At 41.4% G+C, this 25,657-nt stretch overlaps 1 protein-coding gene across 1 annotated transcript in view; it reads left to right on the top strand.

Annotated features, from left to right (window-relative positions):
* Positions 1–25,657, top strand: part of LOC123519891 (receptor-type tyrosine-protein phosphatase epsilon-like) — a 443,234-nt gene that overhangs the window by 244,448 nt on the left and 173,129 nt on the right. The window contains exon 15 of the mRNA XM_045281528.1: positions 9,131–9,225. Within this exon, the coding sequence (XP_045137463.1) occupies positions 9,131–9,225 (95 nt within the window). The remainder of the gene's footprint in view (positions 1–9,130; positions 9,226–25,657) is intronic.

The raw sequence follows: 25,657 nt of genomic DNA, 5'->3' as shown, positions 1-25,657 counted from the left end.
TGTTACCTGATTTATAGATTGGGACAATGTTAGCTCTTTTCCAGTCTTGGGGCACTACACCTTCCCTTAATGAGGCATCAATTACTTCACAAACTTTTTCTGCCAATTGCTCCTGCATTCTCTTAAAATCCATCCTGATACCCCATCAGGTCCCACAGCTTTTCTCACTTCTAAACTCCCCATCATATTCTTGATCTCCTCCACAGTTACTTGAAACTCCTTCATAATCCCTTTCTGTTCCATTACCAGTGGTTTGTCAAAAGCAGTCTCCTTTGTGAATACCTTCCGAAAGCATCCATTCATAGCCTCTGCCATTTCCTGGGATCTTCACTGCATACTCCATTTACTTCTAAACTTTCAATACTTTCTCTATTTTTGATGTTGTTGTTCACATGTCTGTAAAAAGCCTTGGTTGGTCTTTACATTTATCAATTATATCCTTTTCTTGTTTCTTTCTTTCTTCTCTTCTAATCAACACATATTCATTTCTTGCTCTTTTGTAACTTTCCCACTGCTTAATCCGTCTTTTCCTTCTCCACCTCTTCCATGCATCCTCTTTTCTTGTTCTAGCCTTTTCACATCTATCGTTAAACCAGTCCTGCTTTCCAACTTCTATGTTGTCTTATTGGTACAAATTTTTCTCACCTTCTTTGTATATTTTTATAAATTCCTTCCACTTTTCATTTGCTCCTTAGCACTCTTGAATTTCATCCAATTTGTCTCTTGAAAGAATTTCTTTAGGTTTCCAAAATCTGTCTTGGCATAATTCCATCTTCCCACTTTATATTCTTCATTTCTTCTAGATTTCTCTTCATCTATCACCTTGAACTCCAAAACTGCATGATCACTCTTTGCTAAAGGGCACTCCACCCTCATCTCCTCAATGACCATTGGCTCTGTACTAAAGACCAAGTCCAGTCTTGACGATGCTCCTCTCCTCCAAACCTAGTATCTTCTTTGACCCACTGAGTTAACACATTTTCCATTGCCAGTGTCAATAGTGTATTTCCCATGTTGTCTCTGATCCTTCCATTGACCAGTCCTCCCAACACACCTCTTTACAATTAAAATCTCCCATCATTATAGTTCGTTCACAGCCACCCAACATTTCTTCCAGACATGTTCCTGTATCACTTATCATTTCTTCATATTCCTGTACTGACCATGCATTTGTCTTAGGTGGTACGTACACCACTATGTAGTGCCTCTTTTTCCTTCATTAGTTTCTGCTCTGATCTTTAGCACTTCTGCCTTTCCCATACCTTCTTTCACTTGATCCACCTTTATATCTTTTTAACCAGCAACATCACTCCTCCTCCCATCTTACCTACTCTATTTCTTTTCCAAACATTATATTTCCTTCTCCAACCATCATCAGGTCTTCTCCTCTCTCAGTTTTGTTTCAGTAAGACCCACAATATCTGGGTTCTTGTCCTCAAGTAATCGTTGAGTTCTAAAATCCCGATATCACTCCATTTATGTTGGAATACATTACATTCCACTCATATGTAAGTTTCTTTAGTCCTTTCTTGCTGTACTTTTCTGGGTTATGAACCACTTCCTCAGTCTCATATCCAAGATTCTCCAGAAAACTCTTTCTTCTCCTCTTCTGTCCTCTCTTCATTTTTTTCAAAGCCTCCTTTCTCAACTCATTTAACATTTCTCTTTCCTTTTCACCGAGATCTCTTCTCAACCAAATCTTCCTTGTTGTTTCCTGCTGGGCTAGCCTCCATGACTTCTCCACCAATTCATCTACATCCTTTTGTGACTTAAGTTTGATTCTTATTGGCCTCATACCTTCTCTTGTGAACTTTCCAATTCTATGGAAGTCCTCTATTTCTTGTACTAGGTCTTTTCCTCCTCCTGCACCACATTAATGATATTATTTATCACCTTTTTATGTTTTCTCTCTCTCCATTTTACTCGGTGTCTTATCCTCCTCCACACCAAATATCACCACACATCTCTTTTTGTCTACAGTTTCCTCACCAATGTCTCATTTGATTTAATAACCTTCACCACTTTCTCAGCAATCTTCTCTTCTATGATCTGTTGATCTATAATTTCAGCAAGGCCCAAAGTTTTCTCCCAGACTCTTTGATTTCCTTTTCCAGACTTGCAACTTTGTAATTTACCTCCTTTCTTTCCACTTCCTGACTTTTTTTCCATTCAGCCTGCTTCTCCATCACTTTTCCTAGAGATTCTCCACATTTTTCGCAATTCACTTTAATTAGCTTAACTTCCTCTTTCAGTACTTCATTTTCCTTCTTCATATCGGCACACTCTTTCATTACATTGGCATAACTCGTTTCCAGGCCCCCATACTTTTCAAACAGTTTTTCAATTTTGTGTGTGTGTGTGTGTGTATTTACCTAGTTGTAGTTTTACAGGGTCTGGGCTTTATGCTTGTGTGGCCCCGTCTCCATATCTACACTTATCCAATGTTACTTTAAAAGTATGCACACTCGTTGCAGACACTACTTCCTCATTTAAACTGTTCCACGTCTCAATACATCTTTGCGGGAAACTATATTTTTTAACATCTCTCAGACAACTTCCTTTTCTTAGCTTTTTACTATGCGATCTTGTGCTTCAGATGTCATATTCTTCTCTCAGGATCAGTTTCTCATTATCCACTTGGTCCATTCTGTTGATCAATTTATAAACTTGTATCAGGTCTCCTCTCTCCCTTCTTTGTTCCAGGGTTGGTAGATCCATAGCCTTTAGTCTCTCCTCATATGTCATCCCTTCAAATTCTGGAATCATTCTTGTAGCCATTTATTGTAGTCTCTCCAATTTCCTTATGTGTTTCTTTTTATGAGGGGTCCACACTACTCCTGCATATTCCAATCTGGGTCTTATTATAGTACTTCATCATTTCTTGTCCATGTAGTGAAATGCTATTCCAATATTCCTTAGCAAATTATATGTTCCTCTAAAAATTCTATCAATATGGCTTACTGGTTGATTGTTTTCTTCCATCGTCACTCCTGTCCTTTTCCTTTTTTACTTTCTCCAGTTCTACTCCATCTCCCATCTTATAGATTCCTACAGGTCGTCTTTCACTCTTTCCTATTTCCATGACATGGCTTTTGTTCACATTGAATTCCATTTCCCACTTCTTACTCCATTTCCAGATCTTATTCAGGTCTTCTTGCAGTATTTCACAATCCTCCTTTTGCTTTATAACTCTGCACAGTTTCGTATCATCTGCAAACATTTATGTAGCTGTTCACTCCTTCTGGCATGTCGTTAATATAAATGAGGAAGTATTGGTGCCAATACTGACCCCTGTGGCACTTCGCTTTCTACTACTCTCCACTTGGACTTCATATCTTTAACTACCGTCCTTATTTCTCTCCCCCTCAAATAATTTTCTATCCAACTCAATGTGCTTCCTTTTAAGCCACCCTTCTCCTCTAACTTCCATAGTAATCTTGCATGTGGCACTTTGTCAAATGCCTTTTTTTAAATCCAAATAAATACAGTCAACTCTCTTGTACTCTATCATCTATTCTAGAATAGAAATTCAATAAATTAGTTACACTCGACCATCTTTTCCTAAAACCAAATTGGCTTTTGATATTAATTTGTTGTCTTCAAGGAACTCGATCCATTGTTTCTTTATTATTCTTTCACACATCTTGCATATTACACTAGTTAGTGATACCGGTCTGTAATTTAAAGGTTCTTTCTTCCCTTCCGCTCTTATATATGGGAACCACCTCAGCTCTTTTCCATTCTACTGGTACTGTTCCATTTTCTATTGAGTATTTTATGATGTTGTATATAGGACTTGCTAGTTCTTCCCTACATTCTTTCAGTATTCTGCCTGAGACTTCATCTGGTCCCATTGCCTTCTCTTCATTCAGTTCCTTCATTAACTCTTTTATTTCAAGCTTGGTTACTTTAACCTCTATTATATAGACGGTCTCTCTATTACCCTGTGGCCTTTCAAATTTGGATTCCTTAGTAAAAACCTTGAATTTATTATTCATTAGTTCTGTCATACTTTTTGAGTCTTCCACTGTCCCGTTCTCTCCTTTTAACCTTTCTATTGTTTCTTTTTGCCAAATTTTTCCATTTATGAATCTGTAGAACAATTTCCTCATCCTTCATCAACCTTAACATATTAATTTCTTGCTGCCTTGAAGTTTTCCTTATTTACTGGATTTCTATTTCTCCTCCACCTTTTCCATGCTCCATCTCTTTTCTCCTTTGCCCTAGCACACCTTGCGTTAAACCAATCTTTCTTTTCTTCTTCTTTAAGTCTATATCTCAGGACATATTCCCTGACTCCTGTTTTGTATATTTCCAAAAATAAGTTATACTTCTCTTGCACTGTTTCTGAGTTTTCCATCTCCTCCCAGTTAATGTATTTGAAGTAGTTCTTGAGATTCTCAATATCAACCTTTCTGTAATTTAATCGGTCTCCTTTGTAGGAATCGTCTCTATCTTCCTTTCCCTCTTCTATATCTATTTCTAATATTGCATGGTCACTCTTTCCCAATGGGCACTTATATCTTATATCATCATTTATTTGTATAACCCTTGTAAAAACTAGGTCCAATCTCGCCGGCTCGTCGTTTCCTCTGAATCTTGTGCATTCCTTTACTCTCTGGTCCATCATATTGTCTATCATTAGGTTCAGGAATCTTTCTCCCAGGCCTTTTCTCCCGTACCACTTTCATAATTTTCCCAATCCACTTCTTTACAGTTGAAATCACCTACTAATATCACTTTTCTCCTTTCTTTAACAATTCTCGTTAGACTCCTTATTGTGTCATCTATCATGTCTTTATAATCTTGATTGGTCCATGAATTTGTTTTTGGTGGCACATATGTTACAATGATTGTTAACTCTTTTTTATTAAAATGCATCTTAACATACAGTACTTCTGCTCTTCCATCCCCACATTCCACTTGGTTTATCATTATCTCCTTCCTTAACATTATCATGACTCCTCCTCCTCCTTTACCCCCTCTGTCTCTTCTCCATACATTATACCTATTATCCAAGTCTATTTTGATTGCCTTATTTAGTTTTGTTTCAGCCAGGCATACAATATCCAGATTTTCTTTCTTTATGTAATCTCTTAATTCTAATTTACTTGATAAAACCCCGTCTATGTTTGTATACATCATTTTTAGTCTCTTGCCTTTATTAATTTTCAGTTAAACCTGTTCCACTTTTTTCTCTTCCTTCTCGTTTATATACCATTTCCTTATTCTGTCTCCTAGAATTCTCCAAAAAAATGCCTTTTTTTCCTCTTCTGACCTTTCGTTATTTTTTTCCCTTACTGCTGCTGCCAGTTCGTTGTTTCTCTTCCTTTCTTCCTTATTTTTTATTTATCTTCTGTTTCTCTAAGTTTTGTTGTTCTATATAATATTTTTTCTGTTGCTGCTTGTGATTTTAGTAGTATGTGTGTGTGTGTGAGTATTTACCTAGTTGTAGTTTTACAGGGCCTGGGCTTTATGCTCGTTTGGCCCCGTCTCCATATCTACACTTATGCAACTTTTCTTTGAAACTATGCACACTTGTTACTGACACCACTTCTTCACTCAAACTGTTCCACGTCTTAACACATCTTTGCGAGAAACTATATTTTTTAACATCTCTCTGACATATTCACTTCCTCAATTTTTTTTACTATGCGATCTTGTGCTTCGATCGTCATATTCCTCTCTCAGGATTAGTTTCTCAATATCCACTTGATCCATTCCATTCATCAATTTATAAACTTGTATCAGATCCTCTCTCTCTCTCTCTCTCTCTCTTCTCTGTTCCAGGGTTGGTAGATCCATAGCCTCTAGTCTCTCTTCATATGTCATCCCTTCAAGTTCTGGAACCATTCTTGTAGCCAGTTTTGTAGTCTCTCCAACTTCCTTATGTGCTTCTTTTTATGGGGGGTCCACACAACTCCTGCATATTCCAATCTGGATGTTAATATAGTACTTATCAATTTCTTCATCATTTCTTTGTCCTTGTAGTGAAACACTATTTCAATATTCCTTAGCAAATTATATGTCTCTCTGAAAATTTAACTACAGTAAGCCCCCGAATTTAGTGAAATCCAGCTTAGCGAAACCCTTATTTAGCGACTATCTGGAAAAAGGCCAAGCCCTCAAGTTTAGTGATTTTCTCTCATATTTAGCGAATGTACCGCGCTACACTGTCCCGCCTCCCGCTCGCTCTGAGCCAATTGTCCCGCCTCCCGCTCACTCTGAGCCAATCGCCGTGACATCAGCCCCACAGTGCCTCCGGCATTCCCACTCAACACTTGAGCTATTGTGTGTGTGAACTCATTTTTTGTGCTCCCATCCTCACTGTTTAGCGAGTTTCGCTATCACCATGGCCTCCACTAGTGGTTCGGGGGGTGCTGATTCTCGTGAAGGTGGCGATGTTGCAGCTGTAAATGGGGACTCGAAATGGGGACTTTGGGCGGATGAAAGACTGATTGGTATTTTTCCCTATTTAAAGTAGTATTCAAATTTGGCGAAATTCCAATTTAGCGATGGTTTCGGCAGACTAATAGGATCGCTAAATGTGGGGGCTTACTGTATATGGTTTACCGGTTGATTATTTTCTTCCATCATCACTCCCAAGTCCTTTTCCTTTTTTACTTTCTTCAGTTCTACTCCATCTCCCTTCTTATAGATTACCACTGGTCGTCTTTCACTCTTTCCCATTTCCATAACATGGCTTTTGTCCACATTGAATTCTGTCTCCTACTTCTTACTCCATTTCCAGATCTTATTTAGGTCTTCCTGCAGTATTTCACAATCCTCTTTTTGCTTTATAACTCTGCACAGTTTCGCATCATCTGGAAACAGATTTATGTAACTGTTCACTCTCTTTGGCATGTCATTTATATATATGAGTACAAGTATTGGTGCCAATACTGACTCTTGTGGCAATCCACTCTCTACTGCTCTCCAGTTGGACTTCATATCTTTAACTCCCGTTCTTATTTCTCTCCCTCTCAAATAATTTTCCATCCATCTCAATGTGCTTCCCTATAGGCCACCCCTCTCTTCTAACTTCCACAGTAATCTTACATGTGGCACTTTATCAAATGCCTTTTTTAAATCCAAATAAATACAGTCAACCCATCCCTCTCTCTCTTGTACTCCTTCAACTATTCTAGAGTAGAAACTCAGTAAATTTGTTACACACAACTGACCTTTTCTAAAACCAAATTGGCTATTTGATAATAATTTGTTGTCTTCAAGGAACTCAATCCATTGTTTCTTTATTACTCTCTCACACATCTTGCACATTACACTAGTTAGTGATACCGGTCTGTATGTGTTTGTGTGTCTGTGTGTCTATCTGTCTGTCATACAATAATGCTTGGACAGCCACATGCATTACGATATGAGAGAATGGCTTATGGTGTCACTTAACTCTACAAGACAGTCATTACTGTTTTGATACTGATATGTACATAAGTTGGAAGGAGGACTTGAGTAGTTGACACGAGTGTCACCAACTAATTATTCATTCCTTGCATATTCCTTAGAAATTAAATAATGATAGTGATTGCTGTATTGATATAGAATATGGAATATGGTAGTGTAAAGGAAAGACTGGATGTAGTTGTGATGAGACATCTGAGGAACATAGTACTGTATATGGAATAACACAAATTGAATAAGAGAGCTAGAGGATCAGGTAGATCAAGGAGTGTTAAGTTTGTTTGGGCATCAGTATAGAGTGATGAAGACAAATTAACTTTGTTTTTTTGTTTGTGTGTGGGATGAATGTTATGAAACTTTCCTCTTAAATGTGTTCAGGTAATAGGAATGTAGAAATACAGAAACAGGCAGGAATTTCTAGTTTACCAGAGAAAAAGATGTATGATTAAGAATACTGGTTAACTTCTGCATTAAATTTTTGACTGGTTATTAGTGGAATAGGCTATCCATTAGGCTTTCAGTATGGTGAAATGTGTAATTTATTAAAATTCCATTAACATTTCCCTACATTTGGCAGCACGGAGAGCTCTTCTGCACTGCGATACAAATAAATTGTTGTCACATCAGTGCTGGTCAAGCCAGCAAAGTGAGAAGAACACAGTGTTGTCTGGGAGAACACCCAAATGCACTGGCAATGTCAAAATCTTTGTCTACTGATGGGTCACATCGTATACTGTGAAAAATCTATGACTTCTGTGATATGACCCACCTGAGGACATACTTTGTTTGTCAATATTCAGTGCGTCTCTATACTGAAGTATATTTTTCCTTTCCTAAATTGGTTTATATATTTTTGTCTCTTTGTTTTGCATATTTAGAAAATAAATGCTACATGGTTTTATGGTCAACTTTGTTCAACAGAAGAAAGAGAAGATAAGATAATAAAGATGATATCAAGAAAATTACGAAATTATGAAAATATCAGTAAAGAAAATTATTCAATCTTATTATGTGAAGTCCAATTGTGATATCTCAGTTTGAATAATTTGTTATAGAAAAGTTTGATACTCTTCTGAAGGATATAGTTTTCTTACATATATGTACGTATTAGGAAAAAGAAGTATTTTCAGTAAATTTTTTATAGCAGATATTTTTTTTTATTTATTCTGCATTGTTTCTTTACCTATATTTATTTATATATGTGCACTTCAAAAGGGTCACCAGTGGCACAGCTTTTTATATAATTTGCCCAAATAATATCAGGAAAATATAATAATCAATAAAATAATCATTGAATCTTGTCAAGGAAACTCCAATTGTGATACCTACTTCAATGATTTGTTATACAAAAGTTTTTTGTTCTTCTGAAGGAAAAAATGCAAGCTAATATAGTTTTTTTTTTTTACATGTATTAGAAAAAACATATGGAAACAAGAAGACTATTTTTCATATAATTTTTATAACACTAAAAATGAAATAAGCTTCATATTATTTATCAATCAGTGTTTATTATGCCCTCCCACACATATTGCTTATTGCAGTTTTATTATATAATCCAATTTCTATTAACAGTAAGATTAAAATGTGATATATGTGACAACTGTTGTATGACCCACCGGTGGGCTGCATCGCAACAAACAGTGGATAGTAACTGATGACCCATCGGTGGGTTGTATTGCTGGTAACATGTTAAATGTTGTATTCTTTGCAGGGGTAAGTCAAGAAATTTTGATGCAACCTCGGGAACCAAGTAATAAAACCACAGATTATAAGCCAGATACTGAAATTCCGGACCCCATAAAAGAGGTTTGTTATTCTAATGTATGGTGGTGTCTTGACATTTTCATTTTTCTTTATTTTCTCATCAATTGTTTCAGAAATTATGAAGCAATAAATATATTTTACACAAGTGCTTATTGAATTTATAACTTGGCTCTCACATTTAGGAATATTACATACTTCACAATACTTTTAATCTATACATTTGGATGAAAAATATGTGGAAGAGAAATAAGAGAAGATATTATTAATGGCAATACAGATTGAAGAAGTCCAGAAACAATGGCTAAAAAAATCAGTGGAACAGTAAGTTTCTCTGTAAGATTTTATACTAACAATATATATGTATCACATAAAACATACAAATAACAGGAATTAATGAACCATCAATTCAGACTGTAGGACTTGTTTTATAGAATAAATTAAAGTTGAACTGAAAGTATAAGTATTTTAACCCAATTAAGATAAAAGGGGATTAGGTATTAGGATATGACATGCTAGAAGTTAAAGATAAAGGTTATAAGTTGGTTAAACAAGTACAGTAAATGAAAAATATTCCAGTAAACAGTAATTGGAGAATAATTGAGTTGATAAAAATAGGATTTTTTAATGTAAAATCCATTTTTATCTACATACTTATCCATAATTATTAATTATGGCTTAAATCCCCATTCCCACAGCAAACTTATACCATGTCTAAAAGCTCGAGAAATAGAAATGAAAGAAATACATGAGGTGCCCTTTCTTGTTTTCTTTGAGAAGACACCCAGCCCGTTTTCTACCCCCAAGCACCACACAACAGACCGATTCCCTCATTTCCCTCTAGCTTAAAAGGTCATAGAGGGGAAGGAGAAAGGGAAAGTAATTTATGATTAATAATTATGGTTAACTATTTAGATAAAGATGGATTTTACATTAAAAATCCTACTTGTTATTACACATACTACTTCCCATAATATTCAATCATTGCTTAAGAACTGAATCCCAAGTATAGGAAGGAGGATGATCTCACCTCTAAAAGCAACTATAACTCTCCAAGACACACACCCTTACAAACCCAAAACATGCAAAGCAGTGGCCATGTCCTGAGGTGGGTGCAGCACTTGTATTCCATGACAGAGGGACAAAACAAGAGGAGTGAGAGGAGTACCACAAATCTCCCCACAGAGGACAATACATAGAACAGTATGTACAAGGAACCCAAAACAAATTTATTTAATTACCCTGAGAGCCGACACAACAGGCCCCAGAGGAAAGGTATCCAAATACTGATGAGTAATATCCCTAAGATAAAAAAAATGCAAAAGTGGACATACTCTTCCAGGTTCCTGCCCAAAGAACAGCAGGAATACTTCTGAATCTTCTTGAACAAGGCGCTCATCGCCACTACCCTAACTTCATGTGCCTTCACCCAAACCAGGCACATGTTCTCAGAAACATCCTCATGTTCACACTGAATAACCTGACATATCCAGTGAGAAATATTATGAGAGTGCACCACATGCCAAGGCTCAGGAACCATCACAAAAAAGGCAGGAGCATCTAGGATGACAATCCCTGGTCCTACGAAGGTATTCCCTGATGGCTCTTCCAGGGCATAAAAGCCAGTCCACCTTTGAGTCCCCAACATACTCTGTAAGAGCAGGAATGGTGAAGTCAGACTGAGATTTATCATCTGGAAGTTGAGTCTTCGCTAGAAAATCAGGGGCTAAAGAAAAAAATCATAGAAGATCAACCCTTAGAGTGACGAACTTCCGCTGAAAGTCAATTCAGTTCACTAACATGACAAGCAGACACTAAAGCCAAAAGAAACAAAGATTTTAGTGCAACATCCCTCAATGAAGCCAAACAAAGAGGCTCATATGGGGGCTTCATTAAAGAACGTAAAACTAAAGACAAATCCCACGCAGGAATGTGTGGTGAACGGGGAGAAGCCAACTTGGCAAGTCCCCGAAACAGAGCTGACAGATCCAAATCCTGTGAGACATCTAAGCCAGCCTGCAAGAAAATCGAGACCAAAGGTGAACGATACCCCTGCTAGACCTGACAGAGAATCAGATCGAGTGCCCCCTGAGTTCCGTAAATAGGCCACCACTGTCGAATTGTCTGACATGAGAGACACCACTGTGCCTGACAATTCCTGCTGAAAGGACTGCAGAGCCTGGAAAACAGCCACCATCTCCAGGTGGTTGATGTGAAACCTCTGCTCCTGTAGAGACCACACTCCTGAGATTAGAGAGTCCCCCAGATGAGCACCTCAACTGTGAAGGGATACGTCGAAAAACGGAGACTGTTCTGGAGGAGCCATCACAAAGGGAGATCCCCTGAGAAGTTGACCCAGATCCATCCACCAGGAGGGTTCGCCAGACACAGCTGTGAAGGAGGAACCTGCCACCAGGGTGAGTCTGACGCTGCCCTCCAATGTTTCTTCAGGCACCATTGAAGGGACCGAGAGCATACCCAGCTGCCCAGGACCAGCCTCTCCAGGGGAGCCAGATGACCCAGAAGTGAACTCCATAGAGACACCATAGGAACTCTGTCCTCTAGAAAACTATACACCACCGACAGAAACCAGCAGACCCTCTCTGGCGATGAAAAAACCAGAGCCCTCATTGAATCCAGTACCATGCCCAGGTACTGTGTCCTTTTGCTGGATACCAGGTCTAATTGGGGCAGATTTATCTAAATACCCAACTGAGCACACAGCCGCAACACAGCCCAGATGGCGCCTATGCTCCCCTGGAGAGTGGGCCCTGTGACCAGCCAATTGTCCAGGTAACGGCGCAGTGATATATCATGTCAATGAACCCGTGAAGACACTGGTGCCATCACCTTGGTAAAGACCTGAAGGGCAGTGGCAAGGCCAAAACAAAAAACTTTGAACTGAAAAACCTTGTCTCGCCAAACTTGCGAGAACAAGGGTGGATTGGAACTTGGAAATACGCATCCCTCAGATCCAGAGACACCATCCAATCCCCAACATTCAAGGACTCCAAAACTGACACCACTGTCTCCATCAGGAAGGGCTGACCACTAAAAAACTTGTTCAAAGTCGAAAGGTCAAACACAGGTCTCCAACCCCTTTACTTTGTGTATGAGGAATAGATGGGCATAAAAGCCTTCTAGCTTGCCCAACATATCCTGCACCATTAAGTCCAAGGTCACATGATGATCTGACTCCTCTGTGTAACTCACAAACTTTATGGGTCTGGCAGATAAAGGAGGGGGGGTGCAAAAAGGAGAGAACATACCCATAATGCAGAGTCTTCACTAACCATTCTCCTGCCCCAACCTCCATTCCACTCTCTCCAGTGCTGCTGCAGGCAAGCACCCACTGGCACAGGAGAGCAAACTACTACCCTAGCAAGATCTATCCCGGCCTGGGGATCCTCCACTGTGAGAACCTGTGGCCCGAAAGGACCTCCCCGTAGCAGAGGATCTGGGGACAGAATCCGACAAAGAGGCAAGTGACTCCCCTCCTCATCTGCCCGTTTTACCTTGCTCCCATGAGGCACTAAGGCTGAACCCCAAAAAGAAGAGGCTAACCTCTGTATCACAGAAGAGAGTGCACGTTGCTGAAAAGCCGAGTGTTCATTGTCCTGCACCCGACTACCACAGCTGGGTCAAATAAAACATCAGTAAAGGGAGAAGAAAGAAGCTGGCACTTCTCCCTGTCAGAAAAGGTATGAGGTAACGAATCCACTACAGCCTCCCTCTGTAACATAAGGAGTCTACAGCGTTGCTCCTCAGCAGGACCAAGAATATCCTTGTTAGCCTTGGCCAGTGCTGACAAAAATTCCAAAACATCCTGCTCAATGCTAGAAGAAGCACCATCCCATGTAGCCAAAACTTGGTCTGTCCAAGAGGCAATGTCAGCCATGGAGCCACATACTTTCTCCATTTTCACCAACAGACGAGAGGAGACAGAGACTATTGGGTTGCCCACTGGCTGTAGACCACCCAACTCCTCATTACCCGGAGGAGGAGCCAGCGGGTCCCCCCTCAGGCAGATAAAAAGACCTGGCCTGGCCAAACCAATCCCATGACTACTGAAAATTGGCTGAGCAAGGCTTAGGCTCCTTTAAGGACCTGCATAAGCGACCGTGGGAGAGAAAGTGAGGGCTGGCAGAGCAAAACTGAGCCCTGTGCCCTTTCTACACCCGTAAGCTGGGACGAGGAAGGAGCCTCAGGTGAAACCAAATGAAGACAGGCCCTCACTTGGCCTAGGAGGTGCAAAAACAGGGAAGCCCCTTTTTGAATGGAAGACACTTCCACTCATCTTCATATGTCTCGACTGCAGAAATGGGATGGTCAACTGGCATGGGAGCCGAAAGACCTTGGCCCACCTCATTACCACCAGGCACAGGAGCTGGTTGGCCAGCCTCAACAGAAGCCTCTTGAATGAGTGGAAGGCTGCCCGGCACAGACTCGCCAGGGTCCATATGGTCCAAACCACTGTGAGGAAGAAGATGGCCACCAGGCATGGGAGCCAAGAGGCACAAACCAACCCCTATACAAGGGACATGAGTCTGGTCACCTGGCATAGGAGCCGTGTGTAGGGAAAAGGCCACCAGACATATTAGCAGCATGTCTGTGGCCAAACTCCACCATCAAAGAAAGTGGAATAGGCCTATTCCACATGAGGGGATGATAAGCTGGCCACCAGGCATGGGAGCCGTATGGCAGATACCACCATCATCATCCTGGAAAGGAGTCTGTCACCAGGCGTGGGAGCTGTACGGCAGATGCCAACCTCCACATCCTGAGTAGTGGTATGGCCCCACTGGTTGCATGTAGCTGGAAGTGTTTGGATGTGCTTGTATGTTTCCATGTATATATTTGAAATTAATATTTACATTATCACCATTATTATCATTATTATTATTATTATTATTATTATTATCACTCTTATTATGATTCATCACACATGTTTTATTTATTGCATTTCTCCTCATTGAATTTTGTATATCATAGTGAGTTACTAACCATTACAGGAAAATGCTCTCAGTATGCTGAAGCACTTTTACACAGTGTTTCTTACTATTCCAATCCTTGGATTATCCTTAGGAATAAATATTGAATTTTTTAAGTAAAATCCATTTTTACCTACATACTTATCCATAATTATTAATTATTGCTTAAACCCCCCACAGCAAAGTTACATAATGTCCATTAGCTCGCAAAAGAAAAATGAAAGAAAAGAACTTGAGTTCCCCTTTCCGTTCTCTAAGATAAGGTACCAGCCAGCCTTCCCCCACAATTCATACGCTTCTACTCTAAAAAGGTCATAGAGGGAGGGAGGAAGGGAACACGAATTATAATTAATGATTATGGGTATGTAGATAAAAATGGATTTTACTTAAAAAATCCTATTTGTTACTACACATACTATTACCCATAATTATTAATTATTGCTTGAAAACTGATTCCCAAGTATAGGAGGGAGGATAACCATTCCTTTAACCAATCTGAAAAGATTCAAAATACAAAAACAAAACCACACTTGTGCATACTTACAATGAAGAGATCAAGTCCTGGGAAGTGTAGCACTACCATCCATGTCCAAGGGGAAGTAATAGGGAAAAGAAGAAGTCCATCCAACATCCCACCAGGAAGGTCAACTAACTCAAAGCCTCCCATACTAAAGTACATAGAAATTATGTAGCTTGAACCCAATCAACCTTAGTCAATAACCCTGAGAGCCAACACAAAAGGGCCCAAAGAAAAGGTATCTAGATATCTATGAGTTATATCCCGTAGATAAAAAGAAGCAAATGTAGAACTAGATTTCCAGGTCCCTGCTCGGAGAACGATCGGAATACTCCTAATTTTCTTAAATAGGGCACGTGTAGCCACTGCCCTAACCTCATGTGCATTGATTTTCACCGAGCGCATGTCTTCCTCTGAAACATCCTGATGCGCGCGTTGGATAACCTGATATATCCAAAAAGAAATTGTGTGTGGATGTACCACCCGTCGAGGTTCGGAAACCATCACAAACAAGCGTGAGCACCTAGGACGACAGTCCCTGGTCCTCCGCAGGTAATCCCGGACAGTCCGAACTGGGCATAAAAGCCAGTCACTCTCAGAATCCCCAACAGACCTAGCCAAGGCCGGAATAGAAAGTTTTAACTGAGAATCGTCACCTGGAACTTGATTCTTAGCCAGAAAGTCCGAGGCTAAAGAGAAAGTCATCAAAGACCAATCCCTAGAGTGACGAACCTCAGCTGAAAGACCATAGAGTTCGCTAACCCGACGAACAGAAGCCAAAGCTAAGAGAAATGAAGCTTTCAGTGTTATATCCCGCAATGAAGCTAAATGAAGGGGGTCATAGGGGGCCTTCATTAAAGAATTAAAAACTAAAGATAAATCCCACGCAGGAATGCGTGGCGAGCGGGGAGGAGCTGACTTGGCAAATCCCCGAAACAAATCTGACAAATCCATATTTAGAGAGATATCCAGGCCTGCCTGTCGGAATATGGGAGTCAGAGCAGAGGGGTAACCCCTAATAGACGGTAAGGATAAATGCTTTGTGCCCCAAAGGAAAAGAAAAAAGTCCCCCAAGTCTATCACAAAGGTCGAGAGTGGATGACAGCCCCTCGACTCACACCAACGACAGTAGATGGCCCACTTCGCCTGGTACACCCTGGCCGAAGACTGTCTGACTGGCAAGGCCATGATCCTTGCAGCTTCTCGCGAAAAGCCTCTCTTTCGCAAGAGACGCTGGAGTGTTTCCACGCGTGAAGATGAAGTGTTGCTGGAGATTTGTGAAAAAGGTGTCGATGAGGCTGACGTAACCGCAAGTCCCACTGAGGCAACACTCGGGTGATCTACTACTAGACTCAGCAGCAGAGGGAACCAGTCTGCCTGAGGCCACCGAGGGGCAATTAGAGACACGCGGACTCCCGAGGTCTCTCTGATCCGAACCAGAACCCACCGAATCAGGGAAAAGGGGGAAAAGGTGTACAGATCTAAGCCTTCCCAGGGGAATGCAAACGCGTCCTGTTTCCAAGCATTCAGGTCCGGAAGTGGAGACACATATAGTGGCAGCTGGCGATTTAAAGCCGTAGCAAACAGGTCCACTTGAGGTGCACCCCACACCTGGAAGACCCATTTGCACACGACCAGGTGTAGGGTCCATTCCGACCCCACACACTCACGGCTGAGAACATCTGCCACCGCGTTGCGCCGTCCTGGCACGAACTTGGGGCGAAGCAATACCTGATTGTCCTCGCACCACCGAAGAATGACCCCTGTCAGAACAGACAGAGACTCGGACCAAGTGCCCCCTGAATTTCCTAGGTAAGCCACCACCGTAATATTGTCCGACATAAGATTCACTACTGTGCCTGACAAGTCCCGCTGCAAGGCCTGAAGGACCCGGAAGACAGCCAACATCTCCAGGTGATTGATGTGAAGGCTCTTCTCCAGTAGAGAACAGAGACCTGAGACAAGGGACTCCCCCACATGAGCACCCCACCCATGCAGAGAGGCATCGCAAAACAGAGTCATCTCTGGAGGTGGCATCACAAATGGGGCTCCTTGGAGAAGATGAGCTGGCTCCATCCACCAGAAGAGGTCTGCAAGGCATTGGTGAGATGGAGGAACCCGCCACCAGGGTGGGTCTGAAGCTGCTCTCCAGTGTCTCTTCAGGCACCACTGAAGGGACCGGGAAATGAAGGCGGCTACCTGGAACCAGCCTCTCTAGGGATGCCAGGTGACCCAAGAGTGACCTCCACAGCGACACCGGGGGAGCTTTGTCCTCGAGGAAACTCCACAGACCGAAACCGGCTGATCTGCTTTAGGGAAGGAAAAATCTGAGCCCTCATAGAGTCCAGTACCATGCCCAGGTACTGCTTCCTCTGGCTGGGCACCAGGTCCGACTTGGATAGATTGACCTGAATACCCAGTTGATCGCACAAATGGGAAATAGCTTGGATGGCACTCATGCACTCCTGTCGAGACGAACCCGTGATCAGCCAGTCGTCCAGATAGCGGAGGAGAAAAATCCCATGTTGATGCGCCCATGAGGACACTGGAGCCATGATTTTGGCAAAAACCTGAGGAGCGGTGGAGAGGCCAAAACACAGAACCCTTGATTGGAAGACTCTGTCCCGCCAAACAAACCGCAAGAAGTTGTGAGAATGAGGGTGTATTGGGATTTGGAAATATGCATTTCGTAGATCTAGAGAGACCATCCAATCCCCCACTTTCATGGTCTCCAACACTGAAACCACTGTCTCCATTCAAAATGGGCCGACTCCTAAAAACTTGTTCAGAGCCGAACACCAGTCTCCAACCCCCTGTTACTTTTGGAACCAGGAACAGGCGTGCATAAAAGCTTTCCAGCTTGTCCACCACCGGCTCTATGGCCCCTTTGTCCAACATATCCTGAACCTCTAGGTTTAAGGTCGTATGACAAATGGACCCCTCTACATAGGTGGTAAACTCTACGGGCCTGGAAGCCAATGGAGGGGACGAAGAAAAGGGAGTACATATCCATAACGCAGGGTCTTCATTACCCACTCCCCTGCCCCTACCTCCATCCACACTCTTCAGTGACGCTGCAGGCAAGCACCCACAGGAACCGGAGAGCCAGAGTTTTTCCTCCACTGCAAGCCCCCCTGGCGCGAAAGGACCCCCGTGTGGGGGAGGATCTAGTAACAGGAGCCGATGAAAAGGGTCTAAGAAGGGACCCTCTCCTCACCTGCCCTCTTACTCTGTTTCCACTGGGTGTCCCGGCTGATCCCCTAACTGAAGAGGTCAAGCTTCTAACCAGAGAAGAGATAGCACGCTGTTGGGAAGCCAAGTGTTCCGTGTTTTGCACCTTGGCCACCACAGACAGGTCAAAGAGAAAATCAGAAAAAGGAGAAGACATAAGCTAGTGTTTATCCACATCAGAAAAGGAACCAGGCAAGGCATCCACAGTTGCCTTTCTCCGTAACATATGGAGCCAACAACATAGTTCTTCTGCAGGGCGAAGAAAATCTCTGTTGGCCCTGGCCAGAGAGGATAAAAAGGCCAACACTTCCTGCTGTGTGCTTGAAGGGTCTCCAGCCGAAGTGGCCAACACCTGGTCTATCCAAGAGGCGATGTCGGTCATGGAACCACACACTGATTCCATCTGAGCCAAGACACGGGTGGAAACTGACACCTTCTGGTTTCCCCCCTGTCTAAGACCACCCAACTCCTCATTGACCGGAGGAGGGACCCGAGAGGCCCCTTCGGGAAAATAGATTGCACTGGCACCCTTCTTCCAAATTCTGGGTAACTGGAAAGGAGATATATTAGGTCTAGGGTCTTTCAGAGCCTTACCTTGGGCTTCCTCCTGAATAGCCTGGGCCAAAAGAGATTGAGGGATAGCCAAGGAGGGACGACGAGTCTCAACTGATCCTTGAGCTCGCTCAACCCCCGTGAGAATCGACGAGGAAGGAGCTTCAGGAGTTGAAAGCTGGTGAAAACTCCTCACTTTCTCTATAAGTTGTAGAAAAGGAGGATCACTCACCTGAGGAGTAGACACCTCCTCATCTTCCTCATCTGCCTCATAAGTGGACTGGGGATGCTCAACCAGTCTGGAAGCTGAGGATCCTGGGACCAGATTGCTGCTACCAGGAACGGGAATAAAATGACTCACCTCATCAGACGTCTCTTGGGAAAGTGAATGGTCCCCCTGAGAAACACCACTGCAAGGGAGAGTATGGTGAGTAGTTCTGGTAGATGAGGCCAAACTAACTTCAACAGCCTGGTCATGAGGTTGGTTGGTCTGCAGACCCACCTTAGGAATAGCACCAGCGTGCAAATCCTGTGTGGGAAGATAAGCATTAGTCAACCCAGCTCTTGAAGGGCCAGGGAGGGGTTCAATTGAATCTCCATTATAAGAACCTTGGTTGACTTCCTTGGGGAGGGACAAAAACTGGCTGTCCTGCCTTAGGGCATGGTGACAGCTGTCCCTCTTACACTTAACCAAGGCTCTAACCGAAGACAAGAGCAAGGCGGTAACCCAAAAGCCGCAGAAAAAAGACAAAAAGCCGGCAGTAAGTGAGCTAAGGTAACATATGTAACCACTATGGCAGCAAAGAAGCGAATGAATTGTTGGGGAAGGCTGGCTGGTACCGAAAGGTTATTGAAAATGGTCCGTGCACTTTATCTTAGAGAACGGAAAGAGGAACTCAAGTTTTTTTCTTTCGTTGTTCTCTTGCGAGCTAATGGACATTACATATGTAACTTTGCTGTGGGGGGGGGGGTTTAAGCATTAATTAATAATTATGGGTAATAGTATGTGTAGTAACAAAATATGTGTTCCAATTAGCAGTGAACAAATTATCATAGCCATGCCAAAGAGTTAAATCAATCACGACTGTCTGTCAAGTTGGACAGCCTGTGATTGACTGAATGAAGTAGGACTACCAGTGACCATACATACAAAGACATAAAGTGCCATATATGCAAATGAGAAACAATAATAGTAATGATTATAATAATGATAATAATCAAAATAATAGTAAAAGAAAACTGTCACAGTGCTTTTTAGCCTTGCAAGGGATATAGGGGTAAGAGATCCCATAGCCTCATGGAGGACATTGGGACTAGATGCTACCATGACAATAATTTCAAAATTTATTGTTTTTTTAGATTTTTGTATTACTGCTTAATTCTTGTGTTTATTTATATATCATGTGTTTTATTACTGTAGGCAATACAGGAGTTTCTCCATTTATGTGTATTTAGAATATGTGATTTTGGAATAATATGAGGTAAAAAACCTAGTCATTTTATTTTATATTACACAGATTATTTAGAATAACAGAATGTCAAAAAATCAAGTTGCATGCCAGATTTAGTTCCATGATGCGGACTTGAGCTGGGGCCATATTCTACAAACCATCATAGTTAATGATGCGATCATGGCACATTTTAGACATAAGTCCATCAATGACAGGCTCTATAAACTTGCGATGTAGTCATAAGTGATAAGAAATGGTTAATCCTATTGTAGTTTCACCAATGACCGTCTTAACTCTTTTCAACATTGTGGGAACATGGCTGCTATATACCATAACACAATGCTCAACAGTTTTTATTATTAACTTAAGGTGATGATGACTAAATGATGTCCTTTTTCGATGCAATAATGTTTTTTTTTTTTTTTTTACATTACAAGGGCACTGGCCAAGGGAAATCAAAGTTGGAAAAAAAAAAAAATCCCGCTGGTTGCCAGGCCCTGTTAAGAGGAATAGTATAAAGAGAAAAAACAAAAAAATCTAAAAGGAGGGTCCAGTTAACGTAAGAGGTGTCTTGACACTCCTCTTTTGAAAGAGTTTAAGTCATAGGCAGGTGGAAATACAGACACAGGTAGAGAGTTCCAGAGTTTACCAGTGTAGGGAATGAAGGAGTGAAGATACTGGTTAACTCTTGCATTAGGAAGATGGACAGAATAGGGATGAGAAGAAGTAGAGAGTCTTGTGCAGCGAGGCCGCAGGAGGGGAAGGCATGCAGTTAGCAAGTTCAGAAGAGCAGACAGCATGAAAACAGCGGTAGAAGACAGATAAAGATGCAACATTGCGGCGGTGACTTAAAGAATCAAGACAGTCAGTTAGAGGAGAAGAGTTGATAAGACGAAAAGCTTTAGATTCCACCCTGTTTAGTAAAGCTGTGTGTGGATCCCCAGACATGAGAGCCATACTCCATACACGGGCGGATAAGGCCCTTGTACAGAGCAAGCAGCTGGGAGGAGAGAAAAATGGACGAAGACGCCATAGGACACCTAACTTCTTGGAAGCTGATTTAGCAAGAGTAGAGATGTGAAATTTCCAGTTTAGATTTTTAGTGAAGGATAGACCGAGTGTGTTTAATGTAGAGGAGAGGGAAGTTGAGTGTTATTGAAGAAGAGAGGATAGTTGTCTGGAAGGTTATGTCGAGTAGATAGTTGTAGAAATTGAGTTTTGAGGCATTGAACAAAACCAGGTTTTCTCTGCCCCAATCAGAAACAAGTGAAAGATCAGAAGTTAGGCGTCCCATAGCATCTCGCCTTGAGTCATTTAATTGTTGTTGGGTTGGGCGTCTGTTGAACGCTGTTGAATAATGCAGGGTGGTATCATCAGCATAGGAGTGGATAGGGCATTGAGTCAGATTTAGGAGATCATTGATGAATAATAGAAAGAGAGTGGGTGATAGGACAGAACCCTGTGGAACACCACTGTTGATAGTTTTAGGGAAGAACAGTGACCGTCTACTACAGCAGCAATAGAACGATCGGAAAGGAAACTGGAGATGAAGGTACAGAGAGAAGGATAGAATCCGTAGGAGGGTAGTTTAGAAATTAAAGATTTGTGCCAGACTCTATCGAAGGCTTTCGATATGTCAAGGCCGACAGCAAAGGTTTCACCGAAGTCCCTAAAGAGGATGACCAAGATTCAGTTAGGAAAGTAAGAAGATCACCAGTAGATCTGCCTTTACGGAAACCATACTGGCAATCAGAGAGAAGGTTGTGAGCTGATAGATGCCTCATTATCTTCCTATTAAGGATAGACTCAAAGGCTTTAGAAAGGCAGGAAATCAAAGCTATAGGGCGGTAGTTAGAAGGATTGGAGTGGTCACCTTTTTTAGGGACAGGTTGAATGTGGGCAAACTTCCAGCAAGAAGGATAAATAGAAGTAGAGAGACACAGATGAAAGAGTTTGACCAGGCAGTGAGCGAGTTCGGAAGCACAGTTTTGAGAACAACAGGAGGGACTCCATCCGGACCGTAAGCCTTCCGAGAATCAAGGCCAGAGAGGGCCAGGAAAACGTCTTTATAAAGAATTTTAATTTTAGGGATGAAGTAGTCAGAGGGTGGAGGAGTAGGAGGAATATGCCCAGAATCATCCAAAGTTGAGTTGGTAGCAAAGGTTTGAGCGAAGAGTTCAGCTTTAGAAAAGAAGAGACAGCTGTAGAGCCATCTGGATGAAGTAAAGGAGGGAAAGACGAAGAAGTAAAGTTGTTAGAGATATTATTGGCTAGATGCCAGAAATCTCGAGAGGAGTTAGAATTGGAAAGACTTTGACATTTTCTATTGATGAAAGAGTTTTAGTAAGTTGGAGAATAGATTTGGCATGATTACGGGCAGAAATATATAGGGCATGAGTTTCAGCAGTTGGATGGCTACGGAACCGTTTGTGAGCCGCCTCTCTATCATTGACAGCACGAGAACAAGCAGAGTTAAACCAAGGCTTTTTAGCTTTAGGGTTAGAGAAAGTATGAGGAATGTATAGCTCCATGCCAGAGATAATCACCTCTGTTATGCGCTCGGCACAAAGAGAAGGATCTCTGACATGAAAACAATAATCATCCCAAGGAAATCAGAATAGTACTGCCTTAGTTCCTCCCACTTAGCAGAGTTAAAATGCCAGAAGCACCTCCGCTTAGGCGGGTCCTGAGGCTGCACTGGAGTGATAGAACTGGTAACGGAAATTAGATTGTGGTCGGAGGAGCCCAACGGAGAGGAAAGTTTAACAGAGTAAGCAGAAGGGTTGGAGGTTAGGAAAAGATCAAGAATGTTGGGCGTGTCTCCAAGGCGGTCAGGAATACGGGTAGGGAACTTCACTAGCTGCTCTAGGTCATGAAGGATAGCAAAGTTGAAGGTTTGTTCACCAGGTTGGTCAGTGAAAGAAGATGAAAGCCAAAGCTGGTGGTGAACATTGAAATCCCTAAAATGGAGATCTCAGCAAAAGGAAAGTGAGATAAGATGTGCTCCACCTTGGAAGTCAAATAGTCAAAGAATTTTACATAGTCAGAGGAATTAGGTGAGAGGTATACAGCACAGATGAATTTAGTTAGAGAGTGACATTGAAGTCTTAGCCAGATGGTAGAAAATTCTGAAGATTCAAGATTGTGGGCACGAGCAAGTGGTGTCGTTACGCACGTATGCGCAACATCCAGCTTTGGATTGAAAATGAGGATAGAGCAAGTAGGAGGGAACAGAAAAGGGGCTGCTGTCAGTAGTCACAGACAACTGTGTTTCGGTTAGGAAGAGAAGATGAGGTTTAGTAGAGGAGAGGTGGTGTTCCACAGATTGAAAATTAGAACGAAGGCCACGAATGTTGCAGAAATTGATAGTGAAAGTATTAGATGAAGTGTCAAGACACCCAAGGTCGACAGCAGAGGGCAGTCCGACCTGGGGACATTTATGGTCCCCTCCCCAGAGGGGGACTCCGAGGCAGGGCGTGGTGAAGCCATTATTAAATTTTGATTTGAAGAGAGTGTAAAAGTGTAAGGTGTTGTAGTGTAGTGTAGGAAGTAGTAGAAGTTGTCTTTAGAGGGCAGGCTGCAGCTGCTCAATTGTATAAATGAGACCACAAAGGGAACCGGGAAGAGAGGACACGGGGAATCACTCAGTCTGCAGCACTGCCTACATCCCCGTAAGTACCTCTCCTGGAGTATTCAACCGGGCGGCAGGTGACTACTGCCTACTCCATACAAGTTTAATTTGTTTCGTGACAGAGCTTGCATCCCAAAATAATTTTCCCCATTGAAATGCATTGAAAGGCCATTAATCCATTCCAACCTCCCCCCAAAAAAGCACCCCAATATTTTTCATGTCTTTTTCAGGTAAGAAAATGTATTTATAAATAACAAATATTGTTTATAAACATAAAACATGACAAAAGAGAATGTAAATACATAAATTACTTTAATAAAGTATATTATCTCAGAGGTGGGGACATTCCACAGGAAATTACCCCAACACATCTTACTCCCCAGCCTCACTGTAGATCAGCTGGAGTGTATAATATAGCCACCCACAGGAAACTGGCTGCTCTATTCATCACAGAGCTTATTGTTAACTCTGTAAACGTTATTCATAGAATAAATTAAGTTTTACCTAGACATAGGAGAGAAGAGAGAGAATAAAAGATGCAAAAGTTTGTTTACATTGTTCTCCCCAGAAAGTTAAGAATGGGTGGAAGAGGTAGGCAGATATGGGAGAGGTTTGTTTCACCTTTTCACTTATATACACACACATACTTTTCAGTGCATGAAAAAAAAAATATATAGTAGAAGAAAAAGTTTTATTAATTGTTCTTATCGAGGAGACTGACATTTGCGGTTAATGGAGGTGAATGGAAGAGGAGAGAGGAAGGAAGTGATGCAGGCACTATTCACACATAAACTAAAACTGCACTTTCTTTAAAAAAAAAAAAAAGTAAATAGTGTGAAAATAATGAAAGAACAATCACAGTGCACAAGATCCATAGGAAAGACAGATACAGGCAACCCCCTCTTAACGAACGGATTACGTTCCTAAAAAAATTTTCATTAAGTGAATTTTCGTTAAGGGAACTGATTATAACAAGTTTAACCCCTGACTTGAACTTCCATTGAGAGTAAAGAAAGTGAGACTGCATCATAGCACAGTGAAAGGTTTAATGAAAGTAAAAAATTATGAAGTTAAACATTTAGGCAGTTTAATTTAAGTCATTATAATGTACACTAATGTATGTATGTAAGTAACTTTATAATATTGATGATCTTAAATTTATGAAGGGAGGGAGAGTGGAGTGGGAAAGACACTAGCTGGCAACCTGTGGAATGTACTCGTAAACAAAGGGCGCATCATTGTACCGCATACAAAACTTATGTACCATATTTCCACAAGGCTTTTCATTTTATCCATTGCAAAGTCATGAGTTCAGGTGGTTCTTTTAGCTTGCAAGGAAGATATGGTCTCACCAGCCTTCTAAATAGAATCTACTGACTTGAAAATAGTAGAGACAGTAGATGGAGTCAAGCCATGGCGGCAAGCAATGCTATTAGTTTTCTCGCCTCTCTCATGTCTGTGAATAATGTTCAGCTTCACTTCGAGAATAAGAGATTTCCTGGTCTTCTTAGCAACGCTAGGCAACATTGCAGGGCATTTTGGTGGCATGTTGAGCGAGGGAAGACGAGCTGCTGCTGATGCTGTTATTGTTTTGAACTTGAGGGAGTGAGTGGTGCGCGTTTTGTCTGCAAGAGGCGCTGGTGTATTCAAAAGCCTGTCGGCCTGCGTGATACAGCGGGACTTTCAAACTTGAAAAAAATTACTTGGATAAAATTTTGTTAAAGCGAGTTTGGTGTTCGTTAACCCCTTCCCCAACAGTTTTTTAGTTAAAAACGTTTCTTTTTCAGACTAATTTTTTTTATTTTGGTTCTATATAGTATTTTTCATGCTGATTATGAAAACAGCTTGTAATTACTGTTTTTCCCCATTTTTGTGGTTAACTTTTTATTTTGAAAATACCTTTGTAGACATATACGAGTTAACTCGTCTTCCTATAAACCGTATATTTTCGCCATAGTTTCTCATAATTTTATTACCAAAGGTAAAGAGAAATAAAATTTTTTTTTTTTTTTATTACATTTGTTACCAGAAATCTGCCAAAACTTATAATATATAAATATAAATAAATAAATTCCTTTATCCGGCATTTTATTATGAATGCAAT

This window comes from Portunus trituberculatus, chromosome 46, assembly GCF_017591435.1.
Source record: "Portunus trituberculatus isolate SZX2019 chromosome 46, ASM1759143v1, whole genome shotgun sequence".
In the NCBI taxonomy this organism is placed as follows: domain Eukaryota; kingdom Metazoa; phylum Arthropoda; class Malacostraca; order Decapoda; family Portunidae; genus Portunus; species Portunus trituberculatus.
This window is presented reverse-complemented; position numbering and strand designations above follow the sequence as displayed.